We start from the raw sequence: 17,108 nt of genomic DNA on the forward strand, positions 1-17,108 counted from the left end.
CCTGCCGCCAGCGCATCCCCGCTGCCCGCGGCTGATCACCCGCTGCCGGCGCAAGCAGCCGCGCCGCCGGCGCTCGTTGTGGGCACCGGGGGCGGCGTGCGGGGACGTGCGGCCGGGGGGCGCCGGCCCGGGGTGGGGGGGGCGGTGGCTCGGCGGCCAGAAATTAGGAGCGAAGCCAGGGCTGCGCTCCGCCCCCGCCCCGCGGCTCGGGGCGCGCAGCCGGCGGGCAGTGCGGACCCCCCTGCCGCTTCCCCGCCCCCGGAGCGGCGGCGGCGGCGGCGGGAGGAGGCGGCGCCGGGCGGCCGGGATGCGGTGCGGGGCCGGGCGGCGGGCGGGCGCGGTGGCGAGGGGCAGAGCCCGGCGGGCGGCGGGGCGGCCCCGCTCCCCGTGAAGAGGCGGTGCGGCAGGGCAGCGGCCGCCGCCATGCAGCCCTCGCACCGGGCCCCCGCGTTGCTACTGCTTCTGGCGGTCGGTAAGTGAGGCTGCCGTCCCTGCGGGCTGGGCGGCGGGTGGGTGGCGATCCCCTCCGCGGGCACCGGCGGGTGGGAGGCGGGTCTGCTCAACCCCAGCCTGGGGAACAGCGGCGCACCAGGGGCCCGATAGCCCGGGGCGCCGGGACCTCTGCAGCAGGCGGGTCTCCATCACCCCGCTGCTCCCCGCGGGCACCGCGGACCCGCGGTACCACGACTTGCGCCGGCTCCCGGTTTCCCACCGCGGAGCTCTCGCTGCCTGCCGGGCACTGCCCCCGCCCTGGCATCGGAGCCCCGTGGGACAGCCGGTGTCTGCCCCGGCCCCCGGGGGGTGACAGTCCCCGCGTTCCCGGCATGGCGGGCTGCCTGCACGTGTGCTGCTCTCCCGGCTCTCCTGCCCGGAGATGGGGCGCCCGGCACGGCACCCGCGGGGCACCGGCAGCGGGGCGGGGGGCCGGCCCGGCCTCGGCTGCGGCAGCGCTGCCCCGCACCGCCCGCTTGGCTATCGCTGGCTTCGTCCGGCGCGTCGCGGTGGCTTTGCGAACTACCGCGAAACTGATACAAAGGACGGGCCACCGCAAATCGCTACACGATTCCCCAAGAGCCTTCTCTTGAAATTTGGAGGAGAGGTAGGGTGCCAGGGAAAGGCAATTAAGTGCAGGAATAATTATACTCGGAATAGTTACGAAGGCTCTGCTTCTGTTTTTCAATAGTCTGGGGAAATTTCCCAACAAAGGGATCCCCCAAAGACCCGTGAGGCTGAGAATGTCCTCCTTCTCCCTAATTCATCTCTTTGTACAGAAATCTGGTTAGTGTGGAACAGGAGTTCTGAACAGGGACATTTGAAGTGTGGAGGAGTCTTTGTCTTGAGTCATTCTGACAGGGAGGGAAGGGCTGACTTACCAACCAGTCACTGTCTTCCAGCACGACCAAGCTGTGATACAATGACATCCAGTCCCCTAGCACATCTCTCTTATTACCCCAACCTCCTGAAAATGTTCGTGGGGAAATGTGTCATCTGTAGAGCCTCTCTGTCCATGGGCTGTGAGTCTATCTTGTCTGGGGCTCCCTAAAGAGAAGAGATAAAGCCTTTTAGGTTTGCAAACAATAGTGAGCTTAAAGAGCAAAATGGATCTGAAAACCTGTTGGGGTTTTGTGCCAATACTCTCTGGCACAGAAGCAATAAGTCTTTCCAGAGCTGAGAAGGGAACCAATTCTGCAGCTTCCTCCAGGCAGGTTGTCCATGGGCACAGCTGGCAAAGGCTCTTCAGCCGTGTCTCAGCAGAAAACCCCCGTCCCCCAAAATTTAGCCAAACCTCTGCCTCTTCCAGAGAAGAGTGTAAGATGTGAGAGAGGGGACTGCCACAATCCCACCCTGCCAATCTGCCAGCAAGGGTTGACCCATAGCTTGAAAGCTATGTTTGCTCTGCACGGGAAGGAGATGGACCTCATGGGGGTTTTAAAATGTGGCAGCCAAAAGGGCCACCGCTGGTACTGCTGTGCTGAGGGGAGGATCTGCTTCCTATTCTGCTGAGGCTGCTAGAAACTTTCTAGTGTTGTCCAGCTGGTGGTGATACTGAGGATTTGGGTCCTTGGCTTTCCCTGTGATCCTCTCTGCTGTCCTAGCAGGGAGAAGCATAGGGGTGGGAGTTGAGGAGCATTTTCCAGGGACAGCTCAATTCCTAATCTAGTGAAATTTGTAATCCTGGTGGACTGAAACTGTAGGACTGGACTCGATTGGCCAGGTGTCTCCAGACAACTGGGCTCCTACCTAGATGGGAGGTCAGAAGTGGAGATGCAAGCTGCTAGGAGTTTGTATAACAAGTTTTGTTCTGGTTAGTAGTTCTGCTTGGTGGTTCAAGATCAGTTTCAGTCCGAAATAATTCAGTGCACTCTGGCCTTACTTCTCCAGTCCCACAGGACAGGAACATTTAATACCTGAGAGAGTGCTGTATTGACTGTGTATGGTTCCCCACATGTTTCCCTGGGCTGGGAGCCTCCATAGACCTGCAGGATATGCTGAAGTGGGACATGTGCCTCATCAGGGTCCCATCAGACTGCTGGGGAGCCTGTCTTTTGGCAGAGTGTGGAAAGGTCTCTCCAGCCTCTAGGGGTATCTGACCCCCCTTGGTTTTGCAAGTAGAAAAATGATGCAGGGGGGAGAAGAAAGGAATTGGGCTCCTCCCTGTTTTTGTCTCCCCAGGTGGCTGTCTGCATGTGGGCTGTTTAAGAGCTTTTTCTTTTTTTTTTTCTTTCTGCCTGCTTAGAAGATGCCTTGTTAGCATTGTGTGAACAACCCAGAGATGAGGGAGTATAGATCAGGATGAATGAAAATTCCCTGTAGTCAGTTTTTCCTTGGCCACCTCACTACCATAAGGAAATGTTCATTTAATTACAGGCGTCAGGGGTAGAAATAACCACATTAAGCCCTCAAGGGGAAGCTGCTGGTGATGAGCTGCAGATCATAGCGCACAGAAGTTTTTCCACTCACTCTGCATGGGAAGAAGCTGTGGCATTTTGTGGGTACCTGGGGGAGCAGCAGCAGCCCTGACAGCCGTGCTGTAGGGCTGGGGCAGAGGGGCTGGAGGAAGATGCATCAAGGCTCGTAGCTGGTGCTTGGGTGAGCTAGCTTCTCATTCTTGCAGGCTGTTTGTCGAAACCAGGGCACTAATGAAACACGTAATCCCAAAAGAATGGAGAGAGGCTATTTGTCAGCCACACGAGCACAGCCTGCACCGAGGCCAAGAAAACATGCGTGTTGGTTTGTTCAGACCAACAGGATGCTGGCAAGGAAGGTACACCCTGTTGGGGCTCAGATCAGTCCCTGACTGTTCCTGTGCCTGGTGAAGCCCTGTTGTATGTACATTCTTGGTTGGGGTCAATTTATTAGCACTGGGAAACTAGCTTTGCAGCCCTCCCTCTATATGCCAGCTGCAACCATGGCTCTTCTCATCCTGCCTGGGGTTGTGAAGGTAGTCAGAACCATGTATGTGCCCTGGGACCACCAATCCTTTGCATGAGCTTTTTTTTTTTGCCTAGGATACATGAGGCTGTTTGGAGAGTGGAGCCTCTTGGGGGTGCAGTGCGAGGCAGGGTGGTTGTCATTGCTCTGCTGCAGGGGATGGAGTGGAGTGTAACCATTTTGTGCTCAGTGTTGTGCCAGGGGATTTAAAGACCTTTTTGGGTGTAAAAGCTTTCAGTTACATTTTGACAGCCGACCACATCTCAAGGGAAGTCCCTCAAGCACCTGACATATTCCTTGCTCTGCCTGGGCAGGAGGCTTTCAGAAGAAGCAGGCATGAGGCTTTATTTGGTGTGCTGGAAGTCAGAGTGAGAACTGTCTGTAGTCCAGGCTGGAGCAGAGTGAGAAGAGGAAGCACAGGCCTGGCAAGACAGATGAATTACTCCGGGCCTGTGAGAGGGCAAAGAAGTCTGCAGGCTGTGGTTTTCCTCTTAGATCAGTGGCTTTCATCCCATGGTCTGTTAACCCCTGGGGGTCTGTGGGCTGTTTGAAGAGGCCTATGAAAGATAACTGAGAAAAGAAAATTCACTTCTACTGTGTAGAACTGTCTACCCGATGCTGTTTTCCCTGGGGCTGCATCTCCCCTGTCCCTGAGCTGGGAGCTGCCATTGTTGATAGCAAGAACCATGGAGGAGAACAGACGTTGCGGCGGAGAGGAGGGAGGTGTGAAGGCTACGAGACAATCTGGGGAGGGAGTGAAGGGAAACAGTCTGGGAGACTGAAACCAAGTGAGACTGTGACTCCCAGCATGAATGGTTGAGCAGGGGGGAGGACAGGCAGGCGTGTCGAGGTGTCTTTGACCTGGTTGCATGGAGTCTCTTGTGTGCAGATGGGTGGAGGTATTTAGAGCAGTCCAGATGTTACAGATCCTAAGGACAGGACACCTGACACATCTTGGCGCTGGGATGAGGATGCCCAGGACCCTTGGACACCCCTTTGTCCCCCAGTGCTGACAAAGGGCACATCTGAAATTATCTGCAAAAGCAGGTGCATCCCCTGGCAGTGCCTTGCTGTTTCCCATGGATATACCTGGGCCTGCATGCCGTGGATGTTCTCTGCTGAAATACAAAGGGAGCAGATGGTGGCAGTTCTTTGTGAGGTGGTGCCCACCCAGTACATGCAGACACGCATTCCCTGCAGCTGGGCGTTGGAGCTCTCATTATGCTTGCTGGAAGGAGCTGTAAAAGCTTAAAGATGCTGGCACATCCCTCTAAAGAGCTGTCCCATTGCAAGGGCTTCTTCTGTTGTGCCTTGTCGCTCTTGGTGTAGGTTGGTATATGCTCCCTGCAGGCCACCTGCTTTTCTTGTTGCTTTCTAAAATATGCTGGAGACATAGGAAGGTGGATGGTTTAGAGGGACACTCAGTAAGGGACCTGTTTGCTGGCAGTACTGGAGGAGGATGGCAGTCTGATCGTGTTTTCTGAAGCCCTAATTGGAAATGATCTCTGCGATTAGGGCCATGGCTGGATGTGTAAGTAGTCTAGTGCAGTGTGGGAGAGCAGCAATAAGGCTGTGTGAGAGCTGGAGTTGGGAGAGTTCTCTTAGGTGGTGTGTCCCAGAGCAGGTATGGTCTGTAACTCTCAATGAGCACCAAAAGAACTTGATTTGATACACAGGCATCCCATATGCTTCCCTGTGCAAGCTGTCGCGGGTTTGGAGTGCAGAGGCTCCAGCTGACTGTGTGGGAATCAGCTTGGACATCCCTCAGTCAAACATTTCCATCTCTTCCTCCACTGGCCATGGCTGGGTTCCTTTTTTGTTATTTAAATTACCCTGCATTTTGTTGTGTTCTGAAAGTGGTTTGTGCCGTTGACCGTTCTGCCCTGGGGCCTCTTTCCTCTCTGCCCTTGGACCTTGCTCCCTGGCCTTTCCAGGCGCAGTGGTCTGGGGGAGGGAATATCCCTGGCAGATGCTTCCCTCATCCCCTCATTGTGTTTCTGTCCTAACCGATTATCAGTAAATGACCCACTCCTGACCCAGCTCTCCTAGGAAATAACATCGTTGGGTAGCTCCTGGATGTGGGGTGGGCTTGAGAGGGAGGTCAGCAGTAGCAGGACCAAACACATTCTTGCAGCTGCTTCGTTGGCAATACCACCATGCTCTGACCTCTCTCCCTGGTACCCATTGTGCTTGGGTGGAGTGTGCAGGCTCTGCTCAGTGGTGGTGACAGGTAAATCAGAGTGTGCCCCAGGCAAATGTTCTCTTCAGCACGTTGATCCTGCCTCCACGGCACTGTGGTGTAGCCACAACGCTCAGGAAGGAGAGGTAAAACCAACCTTCTGTTGGGTAAACTGAAGGGCACTCCAGCCCCTCTACAGATCAAGCCAATGTGATGACATATTAAGAGATGATTGTGTGTTTCCTTGGAGAGAAATTGAGGTTTGCTTGTTACTAATTAAAAAGCAAAAAATTTTTATAGGCTGTTTGACTCTGTCACAGCCAGATTCCATTTCAGCTCCCCAAATCCCTCTTCTCATTTCAGCTGGACACAAAAATGGCTTATTTAGTCTTTCATTTCTAGTCCTGTTCAATAGTTCAGTTGGGAGCTTTTAAATAGCTGCCCTGTCCCATGGAGAGGTGACTTGCTTTGTGGCAAAGGGGTGAAATGTTTCTTGGTCAGCCAATACAGAAAACACTTTGGGGCTATTTTAGAATTATTTAGAATTTTGAAATTGTTCTTATTCACAGTACTTTGTGAGAAAGATGGCAGATAGTCTTTCTTCAGATTTTTTTTCTGTTGCTGAGCAAAACTCCCTCATCTCCTTGTCTGGGGCTCTTGTGTTGGATCCTCTGCTGAGCTGAACAGGGTGAGCTTCCCCACTTTGATTTAGAACTGTTTTCTGAGGGGTCAGTGGGATCAGCACTAGCGAACTCATTTCATCTGTATCTTCCTGGCTGGCTTGTTTTCAGTGGCCTCAGAAAGGGAATGCCGCAGCATTATTCCCTGCTGTTGGAATCGCCCCGTTCTACTCCTTGGAGAGGTGAAACCTCTTCTGCAGTGCCTCCACATGTCACCTTTGTGGATGCTGGCAGCAGGACAGCGCCAGCACAGGAGCTCCCATCCTGCTTTTGGTGCTCTCCGCCTTTGTTCCCTCTCCCCTCTCAATCTACCTCTCCCACTTTTCTCTCCTTTCTTGCCCCGCCTCTGTCTGTTCTGGGAGGGTTTTTCCTCCCGTGCTCGAAGCCCTGCTGTTTCCCCGAAGGCTGGCTGCCCTTTTTAGCATGCAGAGCCTCATCTCCTCCAGGTTACGCAGAGGTGCCGCAAAAATAGAAATGAGAGACAAACGCCCCATTGAAGCAGCTGGTGAGCTCTGGCTCCGTTCCCTGCTCCCTCCCATCTACAGTTGCAGGTCTTTATTCATTTGTTTCTTTATTCCTATCACTTGATCTGCGTTTTAGAATACAAAATCAAGAGACTGATGGCTGGTAGAAGTTGTTTAATCCCCGTTACCCATCCTAGGAGGAAAATGGCCTGCAACTGAGGTCTTGGGCATTAGATTTCCTCTCTCAGCTGTGCTCCCCTGTCTCGCAGCTCAGCTCATGCTTTGATTCTTTCTTTGCCTTGGAGTTGACAGCTGCATGGAGCTCCTTTATGAGAAGCTTGAAAGAGAGGGGGAAGATGGCAAATCTTGGGGCTGTTTTTTGGCACCCCAAGCCTTTGGGTTTTTGCTGCCGGTGCAGAAGGCATGAATGAAGTGGTGTCAGGATGGTGTCTGGAGAGGTACTGATTTGTACCCTGGTGTGGTGGTTCTTTAAGCTCTGGGGCATTCAGGCTGGTGCTGGCACAGAGGGTTCCCCCAGATCAGTCTCTGCATCCTGTCCCTGTAGATCAGACCCCAAGGTGTAGCTCACATCCGCCCCAGGAGACATCTGTCTTGCTCAGGCTGTGCATGACTCATCCTTAGGGATGAGGTGGTGTAGTTTTATCTTGGGCTGAGGAAAGCGCAGCATCCCGGTAAACCAGATAATGCAGCTTAGGGGGTTTAAACTGGGTAAACACTTCAGAGTTAAAGGAGGGTAAACAAACTCCCAGCATCTGAGCTTCCCACATGGATGGAAATAGCTCCCTTGATTACCTGGTTCACCTGCCATGAGATGTGTGTTGTGGAAGGGGTGGGATGGGCTCTGGCTGAACTCTGTAGGCAGCCCAAACAGAATGTAGCTGATGGAAGAGAGGTTTGAGGCAATGTAGATGCTGGCACAGAGGTACATTTTCAGGCTTTGCCTTGTTGCTGGGAGCCCCAGGATGTGCTTTGTAGTGTGTCTGGAAAGCTGAGGTGCCTTATCAGCCATGTCTCTGCTAATGGGAGTCAGGGGAAACTGAGGCATTGGGGTGGATAAAGAGCTTGCTCAGAATCCAAGCAGTTGGTTGCAGTCACATATAAACCAAATATTCCAGGTGGCTTTGAACCTGCCTTGGTCTCTTCCTATCCTTCTGCTCTCCTTTACTGGATAACTTTGAGAATAATGTTTCTTTTCTCCTTGCTGCTTTCTGTCATGTTTGCTTAAGCTGTAAGCCCCTCAAGACAAGTGCTCTCTCTGGTGGGCTGCTCCATCAGTGATGCAGGTGTTGTCTGTCAGCTGGGGAAGTTCACATTGGAGCCTGCTGAGCACGCCTGAGTCAGCACGAGGTGTCCTGGCCAGATCTTCCCAGGTCCATGCTCACGCACAAGGGATGTGTGAGCTCCTGATTCCAGCTGTGCACTTTTCTGTTCGTGCATGGCTCAGGAGCTGGCGCATCCCTAGAGATGTCCTGAGGTGTTCTGGTTGGCTCCATGATGCTGCAGTAGCTTCCTTCCCCTTTGATACACTGCCTCTTTTGCTGTTCCCTTTTTGTTGCTGCTCAGGCCTCAGCTGATCTTGCCTTGGATCAATAGGGCAAAACAAACAAGATTGAGAAGTGCTGAAGCCTGGCCCAAGTGTGTATGGGAAAGGGTAACCAATATTGGATTTTGCTGAGTTCAGAGAATACTGAAGGAAGGTGGAAGGAGGGTCAGGGCCGGCAGAAGATTTAAGAAACGCATTTCTGGCTTCTAGTATTCCCAGGACAGGATTGGTAATCAGTCTGTCAGGCAAGCAGCAGCTCCCAAACTTTCTGTTCCAGCTTGCCAATGTTTTCAATGAACACACCGGGGCCAACTCAGCTGCCATTGGCCCATAGCTCATCTTAGCACTTGCTCTGATTTGGATTTGTGCTTCTGGGATGTGGAGTTGTAGGGCACAGTGGTGGGTAGCAACATCAGGCGGTTGCCTAGTCTGTGCCCTTGCCTGAAGGCAGTTCAGCTCTGCTTAAATCATTTCAGGCCACGTGTATCCAGATCTGTGTGCAGCACCCAGGTGATGTCTCAGTAGTGCTTTGTAAAATCTCTGTTTCTAATACTTCACAACTCAGCAAGGATTTTCACATCTGCATTCCAGTGATATCTCAGAGCTGTTCCTAATACAGGAGTTTCTCCTCTTAAGACATTTCTAATGGATGTTTTCCCATCTTGTATTAGAAATGTTTTGTGCTAGTTCTCAAGGGGGTGGTTTATCACTTTATGCTGTTTCTTTTCATAATATTTCTGTTATTCCCATTCTCAAGATCACCTAGCTATACCTACGGTTTTCCTGTGCAGCGAGGATGTCTCCTTACTTTGTGTCCTTGGCTAATTTCATTATCATATTTCTACTTTTTGTTCCAAGGTCACTTAGGAAAATGGGATAGAACAGCAGATTCAAGTACAAACCTTGAGGAATTCCACTAGTAGCCTCCCTGTAATTATTTTTATACAGCCAATGCCTTACAGTTTTCCTGCTAATAGGTGTCTTTTCTTGTGTCTCTTGTAATTCTTCATGAGGCACTGTATCAGATATTTTGCTGAAGTCCAGATGGATTAGAGCTGCTGCATTTCTATTGTCTAGAAAATCAGTTATCAAAGAAAAAAACCAATTTAGTCTTCATTTCAGCTTATTCAATTGGTTCAGTTCAGTGACTAGTTCATTAACAATTGAGAAACTGAGTCTGAGCTGAGAAGGCAAGAAAACATGTCCTTTTTTCTTCTAATCTATGAATAAAATTCAGCTGTGAGAGGATGAGATCTTCTAGTTTTGATGTGCTGAATAATAGAGGGCTGCAAAGCAAATGGTTCAGCTCACCCAAAGTAGTTACTTCGCTTGCTTAACAAAACTGTTTTAAATGTAAAACAGCTTTTGGTAATTTTATTTTTTCCTTATGCCTCCATATTTATAATGGTATTTAGCAGCTGAATAAAGCCAAGTCCCAGGTGCCGTTTTCTTGCATTTTGATTGAAGTTCAATATGCATGTGAATGTACCTTGACACAAATCACAATTAAAGTCTCATCTAGGAATCAAGAAGTGTCATTCAATCCTTCTAATAGTTAAAATAGAAATAATAAGAGTATAATGTTGAAAGAGAAGTGCAGAATACAGCTTGCTTCCCTGCTTGGTGTTAGGTAGATGTTTGCTGTTGTCACAATATAGTTGTTACCTGTAATGGTCAGTCCTTCCTTATGAAAACCAGCAATGTGAGTGCATTGAAGTTCAAACCAAAAAATAGATTTTCCCTCTACAGATTTAAAGCATGATTAATACTGGCTGTAAATAATATTGGCTTGAATCAGTCTTCCTGCATGTATTATAGCTGTAGATCAGGACAGTGTGATAGAAACTGTCGTTGTTTTCAAAAGGCCAGAATTTCATGGCTGAAGTATAAGACATTCCACCTCCTCTCCGGGCTGGGTGATGATTAACAAGGCACCTCATCCTTTAACAGAGGCAAAAACACCTCAGAGAGGGTGAATCATCGCCCCAGAAGGAGGTGCCCCAGGCTGGATGATTGCTTGGCACTGACTCCTCATGGATATGAATGCTACTCTGCATGCTTGTGGATGTTTCCCAGAATACCCTAGTTTTCCTCATCAGCTGAGAGCAGAGCCCATCTTCAGGGCAGGTTGGTTTGGCAGGAATAGGCTTCAAGGGGAAGACAAGCCCAGTGGGTGTCATTCCTCTCTCTGATGTGTGTTTACTGTCATTATACAGGGACCTGGTGCCTCTGCCTCGCCTCCTCGGAGGACCCCACTGCTGATGGCCTCACATCAACTTCCCTGCTGGAATTTGCTATGATGTCCCACCTGGAGGCCATGAATTCCAATGAGCAAACCAGTCCAGAGGCTGCAGAGCCAGATCTTGCCCCTGGCTCTCTGCATGCTGCTCCAGGGTCAGGCTTTGCCAGCGAGGAGAATGAGGAGTCCAAGATCTTGCAGCCCCCACAGTACTTCTGGGAAGATGGGGGAGAGCTCAATGACTCCAGCCTGGACTTGGGACCAGCAACAGGTAAGTTGTTTTCATCTGTTCTTCCTCCCACTCTGTAGGGACTCTGGAGAAGTGGAAGTATGCAGGGATCTATCTTCTTACTTTGACACAACTCTTGCTAAGAGGGCCTGAGATTAAATGTCAGCTCTGTTTTCTCACCTCAGTGCCTGATGTGTCCCCAGTGAACCCTGAGCAAGCACAGGCTTTAGAAGCCAAGTTACAGCTGAGCTTTTATTCCTGAGCTGCTATGAGCTGGGAAAAGCATTGCCTCCATCTAGTCTCCTATTGCCTCACACCCTCCTTTCACCTTCTCCCCTTTATGCTCTCTTCTCTCTTGCTTTTTTCTGTTGCTGTCTATTAAGCACAACTTTAAGGTCTCAAGAGGCCAGCTGAGATCAAGGCCATCTTAGCATTTGAGTCAGAGCTGAGAATTTTGAATCAAATTCTGGATTCCTCACTCTGTGACTGGTCCAAGAGAAAACAGCAGGTTTTGTCCCTTGGGTTGCTGTCCTGTTGCCTACCCCATTCTGCCACTTCCTGAGAGGTCATGACCAAAATGGGTTCATTGGCATTTGAGTTCACTTTCCTCTGTGAACTGTTTTTCTGAGACCACTGAGTCCCCTCAATAGTCTCTCCCCAAGCCCCTCACCGGCTTTCAGATGCTCTCAGGGAGAGGGATGGGAGGAAGGAGAAGGTGCATTGCTGGGTTTCCAGTAGCTTAGGAGATTATTTCACACGCTCCTGCTCTTAAGTGTCATGTGGGGCATGTATTAAGCGCTACCCAAGGGCCAGGCTTCAACCTTATCCGTCCTCCCTTATGCAGCATTGCTCTCAGCAGATCTGACTGAGGCCTGCAATTAGAAAGCACAAGTATTGCTTTATCTCCACTCCTGTTTCTGTGACGTTAAAACACCTGTGGTCACACAGTGCTGAGAGCTGCCGCAGAGCTGTGGCTTGGGCTGCCCACTGGGGCACAGCGCACACTGTGTTGGGCAAGGGCCGTCCCACCTTGTGTCTCCAGAGCCCTTTGCTCGCCGACAGTGCTGCTAAAGCTGTGTGGCTGTGCTCTGGGGCACTCTGGCTGTGGGGCAGCTGTGCCGTGCAGGGCTGCCGGGGGCGGATGGTGCCGTTCCTGCCGGCGCATCCCCGGGACACGCTCGGCCTCCGCCGCTCTCACGCGCCGCCAGCGCTCAGCGACGCTTTTCTTGGTGTGCCAGCAGGCACCTGCATGTCCTCACAGATCTGGACGTGACTTGGAGAACAGCATGTGCTTGTGCATTGAGAGCGAGATGACTGGGGACTGAACCCAGCCTTGCCTCTTGCACGTGCCTCGCCCTATTTGCATGCAGAACACGCGGCTCTCTCCTTCCGTTCTCGCCTGCAGTTCTTTCCTCCAGGAGCAGATGTGCTCTTTCAGCTGTCCTTTATGCATGCCCTGCCCTATCCGCTGCCCGGCTAACCACTGCTCTGCTTCCAAGTGCTGTTTCTTCCCCTGACAGTTGCTGTGTCCAGAGCTCATGTCTCAATGGCATTTCAGAACCTTGGTTAATAGAACAGTTTGAATTATTCAAGAGCTGGGAGCACATTTCTACTTAAAATTTAATTAGAAACCTGCAGTGTGTCATTTTACAATAAAGGATATTGTAATAGCATCCCTAAATTGGGCAGTCTTTTCCTGTCATGCATAGCTTCTGTATGAGAGATGCACCCAACCGATGGAACTTACATGCTGCATGTGTGACAGATGCCATGTGATACGTTTTGAAACTGTGTGATGACATCTGTTAGGTTATTTTCAATGTATAAACCCATTAAACAGTTTTAAACAGCTGCTGTTTAAGGAAAAAAAAGTTTATGGTGTAAGTTTTCCTTATGTGAGATTTCATTCAGTGAAGTGTAGCCCAGCATAGTTGGTAGCTCTGTCCCAGGCACACACTGGAAACACTGCATCAATCAAGGCACAGAACAGGATTGTTGTACTCCTAGAGAGAGAAAATTACCTGAAAGGAGACTTGTGCTGGCTTCTTTTTGTCTTGTATAAAGATACTTGGTCTGAACTGGTGGGGGTCTTGCAGATAGGCCAGATCTCCTGCTATTCAAAAGCTGTATGTTATCTCCATCTCTCCTTTTTTTAGGGCCATGTGAACTCTTGTGTGGGGAGACTGCCCTGGCTTTGTGTGACTTCAAGGCTGCAAGAGCTAAAAAGCAATAACAATCTGCAGCTGCTGCTTTTTTTTTTTTTCATTAAGTGCACAAAAAACATCCTTTAAAAATATTTCTAAAAAACATTTCTAGGGCCACCTGTTGGTCCATTAGAAAGTGAGAACAAACCCGCAGTGGCAGAGCACAGCTCAGCCTGGGGCTCTGGTTCTTCTGAATAATGTGCTTTTGCTGATTTACACCACGAAACAGTGATTCTATGTTGACACCAGTGAGCACCAACCTTTGGAAGGGCCCTGACATTTTTCTCATTCTGTCTGAGGGTGCACAGAAATGTGCACTTGCATTGTGTCACCCCATGCACTGCTGCTACCCAGTGGAGCTACATGTGGAGGAGATGGATTAGGTCTGGTGGGAATTTGGATGCTATATCCTTATGGAAAGATGCAGTGTGTGATTTGTACTGCAGCCAAAAGGCAAGTCGGTGGAGCTGTGAACCTGTCACTTCTGCATCCCTTCAGGCTTCCAGGGAACCCAGAACTCCTGGTTGTAGTTTGGGTTTGGCAGCTTTGTTTCACCTTTGGGTAGCAAATTGGCCTGAGCCACAAATCAACTCCAAAGACAGTGAACCTGCAGGGTCTTGCATCTGGCCCTTCCTATCCTCCTTTCCTTTCTTCCTATTTCTCCCTCTTATTTTGCTTGGAGGCTTCCAGTCTCCAGTGTTTCCTGCTGTTACACAGCTGTCCTTGACAACAGATAAAACATTTCACCCAGCTTTAGGGCTAGAAGATGGGAATCAGTAGGATTGTTGGTTTCTTTGCATCCCTTGTTTTTGGTGAGTTATGTGGTGGTGTATCCACCCTGAAGTGCTCCCTGTTTGCAGCTCTCAGTGTTCTCCTTTGGCTTGGTCAGGATGCACTGCCCTACATGTTCCTCTCTTCCAGTGAAGGCTTGGGTCTGAGGCAGCCTAATCAGTAATTGCTGGGAAGTGTGGGCTCTTGAAAATGGGCACAAGGTTTGTGAATGTCTAGTGCATGAGGGCACTTAGTCCCTCTCCTCCCTGCCCATCAGCTGAGTACTCAAGGAGTGCATCATCCCATTTTCCTTTGTTACAGTGGGCTGGCACAAAGCTCACTTCATTACAGTCAGGAACTGCTCTTTTGGCTCCAAGGTGCTTGAAGACCAAGGGATGACGGTTCTGGGAGCTATCAAACCTAGTCTTATAGATTGGTGATTTCCTAGGACAGCATGTGGTGCTTTGTGGGATGGGGGAGGAAACTGTAATCTTTTAATTATTCATAATAATTAACAGAAGGGATTCCCAGGAGAGTTAGGATGAGGGATAGTGGGACAGACAAGTGAGAAAAGACTATATTCAAGGAAAAGTAAGTTTTCTGACCAGCTAATGGAATAAAATACCTTCCATCTTCTCTGATAGTGAGATTCACTTCCTTCCATGGTGAATTACTTGCCTCTGGCCAGAGAGATCCTGATATCTCTCAGCCTTGCTGAAATCTACTTCCTCTTCATCCAGACTGACAGCAGATCTGCAGTTCTTAATACCATCTTCAAGCCAAGCATTAATGAAATGAAACACCTGGTAAAGACTGTCTCCATAAGCAGCTTATGCTGAGCAGCCACCTGCCCTAGCTCAGCTCCCAGGGTGCCTCTCGTTCATGCCCTGGTTTAGTGTGCAGGGACACGGGTCATCTGTCTTGGGACAAGCCAGCTCTGCCAAGACAGTGCTGCCAAAGGCTGACCCGTGGCAGAGGATTTCTCTGGGCAGGGTGTTACTCTGGTGCTGCTCTCCCTGACTGGCTGTGTTGGATGAGGATGGCTTATTCTGCCTTTATTGCAGTCTGTGTGCTGAGCTGGGATAAGGTATGAGGCTGTTTGGGAACAGCTGTAGTCCTTGGTGCCTGGTCTGTACCTCAAGCAAATTCAACCACAATGAGACCTAATCACTTTGCTTCTTTGGGTCTCTCTTTTGACTGTGGTCTCTTTTGTGTGTGTGGACTTGTCTTGGACTTGCAGATAATAACCTCTCCTAGCTCTTCTGGAAGATTAGTGTATTAGCCCCAGCTGGCTCAATTACAGCACCAATAATGGTATTTTGCCTCTTTAAAGTCCCCCTGTGGTTTCAATCAGCTGGAGTATGACTTTTTTGCAGTAAGCCTTACTGTTCTGTACTGCAAAAAAGAGGGCAGATACCGTTTCAGACCTGGCTGCATTTTCAGTAGAGTGCACCTTGTGATTCCCAAAGTTGGCAGATGTTTTAGTGTGAATGATGTTATGTGTTGTGATTGGAGCCCAGGAATGGTCTTGTCTTTGTTACAGTACCTTCTAGTTATCAGTAATTCAATCACTGGTTAACATGATCTTCCAGTTTAATCCAATAAACACCTTATGGTCAGGTTATGTGTTTTAAAAACAATGATGATCACCGTCTTCCTGAGTTGTCACAGTTGCTTTAAACAGTCAATAGCAAATACAGGATAGGGAACCTTGTAGGGCAGTAACTGAGACCAGCTCTTCTGAATGACAGAGAAGCAGAAATGTAATGAATTAAATGATTGGCTGAGGAACCGTGCTTTGGCACAGTGCCATGTCTTGGCCCATCTGGTGTCAGGGAAGTTTTGGTATTGATTTTGGAGGAAGCAGGACATGGCCTGAATGGGGGCTTTTGCAGAAGTTTGAAGCTCATGTTCACCTCTCCCAGGGAAAATCGTCTCCCCAGGCAAAGAAGATGGATCTCTGTGACCCAGACCTGGGTCTCCTGGGAGAGGCAAAGGGCAAGACTTGGAAAGGCTGTGAAAGATGATTTCTTAAAAAAATACTGCCTGAGGGTTTTTGTAAGAGAGCTTGGAAGGGAAAAGCTGGGGGATTGTGGGAGGCAGCTGGATGCTGCATTATGTGTAATATCACCAGTGATGGAAAGCATTAAGGGGTGAAGCTAAGGATGTGGTGGCAAAGAGGTGAGATAGAGGTGTGTAATTTCATATCAGTGAACCAGACTCCCAAGGGGATGTTGTGGCTGAGAAGCTCTGGGAGGGTACATGATGTAGAGCTGTCTGCCTGCTGCACTCCTCTGGTCCATCCCTGCTAGACTGTTTGCCAGAGGTGCTGGGACAGTTTCATTGTTCCAGTGGTTAGTTCTCCTGAGCTGTCCCCTACTGTGATCATACTGGCTCCACTGTGGCTCGGCTGCTCTTCTTTGTGGTGGGGAAGGGGCACATGCCATGTCTGTGTGTTGCCACAAGCTCCTCTTGTGCTCCAGCCTACTGCTGATCTCGGTGGGAGACAGCAGACCCTGGTAGGGAAGGAGCTGATGATGTGTGCAGTTACTACCTCCTCCCTCCTTGGGCATCCTTGGGCTTGGCAGAGCTCTGCTTCCTCCCTGAACTTGGATGAGCTGATAAACGAGTCAGGCAAATCTTGCATTGCAGCCAGTTCCATACCTGTCTCTTTTAGCAGAAGGCTCTGTCCCATTTCTGCAGCAGGAGCACAGGCTGCTGTGTCTCTCTGCCTCCCTGTTCTCTGGTTGCTGTTTCTCCCCACAGAAGTGGTGAGGAGGGAAGTGGATGGCACTGGCGTGGGAAGGTCTGTGGGTGCACTGCCATATGCCTGGAGCATGGGAACTGGGTGTATGGGGTCTGCTGAAGGTAGAGGACAACAGGTGAGCCAAGGGGGTTGTAAATCACTTGCAGAAGGGAACTGTTATCTGAATGCTGGAAGAGATGCTAAAAATAGGAGATGCCCTTTGAATTCCCTTAGGGTTGGAGGGAAGAGGAATCAAGGGAAATGCTGAGAAGACTCTTCAAATGGTTAGCTCTGCATTGCACAGATGAGTGACAGGACAGCTTGTCTGGATGGAGGCTTGGGAAGAATATGCTGGGACCAGCTTAGGGTCTGAGATCATACCAGGGAGATGGAGAGGGTGCAAAAATTCCTTCAAATCATAGAAGAGGGTTGTAAACTAAAAGAAAATATGAGTGCCTTAAAAGACACCTGATCTTGTGAAGTTGGCAGATGCTCTTGTTAGTGAGACAGGAGGAGCTGATTCCAGATGGGAACAGTCTAGCTGAAGAGTCTGGAAGGAAGGATTGACTCATCACTGTTGGCATCTGGATGTGGCACTTG

At 50.1% G+C, this 17,108-nt stretch overlaps 1 protein-coding gene across 1 annotated transcript in view; it reads left to right on the top strand.

The window, feature by feature from the left end:
• The first annotated feature begins 349 nt into the window (after positions 1–349).
• The window catches only part of PODXL2 (podocalyxin like 2), a 32,221-nt gene continuing 15,462 nt past the window's right edge, over positions 350–17,108 (top strand). Inside the window, exons 1-2 of the mRNA XM_066326671.1 lie at positions 350–472; positions 10,536–10,829. Coding sequence (XP_066182768.1) covers positions 424–472; positions 10,536–10,829 — 343 coding nt within the window. The 5' untranslated portion in view covers positions 350–423. The remainder of the gene's footprint in view (positions 473–10,535; positions 10,830–17,108) is intronic.

This window comes from Sylvia atricapilla, chromosome 11 (assembly GCF_009819655.1).
Source record: "Sylvia atricapilla isolate bSylAtr1 chromosome 11, bSylAtr1.pri, whole genome shotgun sequence".
NCBI lineage: Eukaryota > Metazoa > Chordata > Aves > Passeriformes > Sylviidae > Sylvia > Sylvia atricapilla.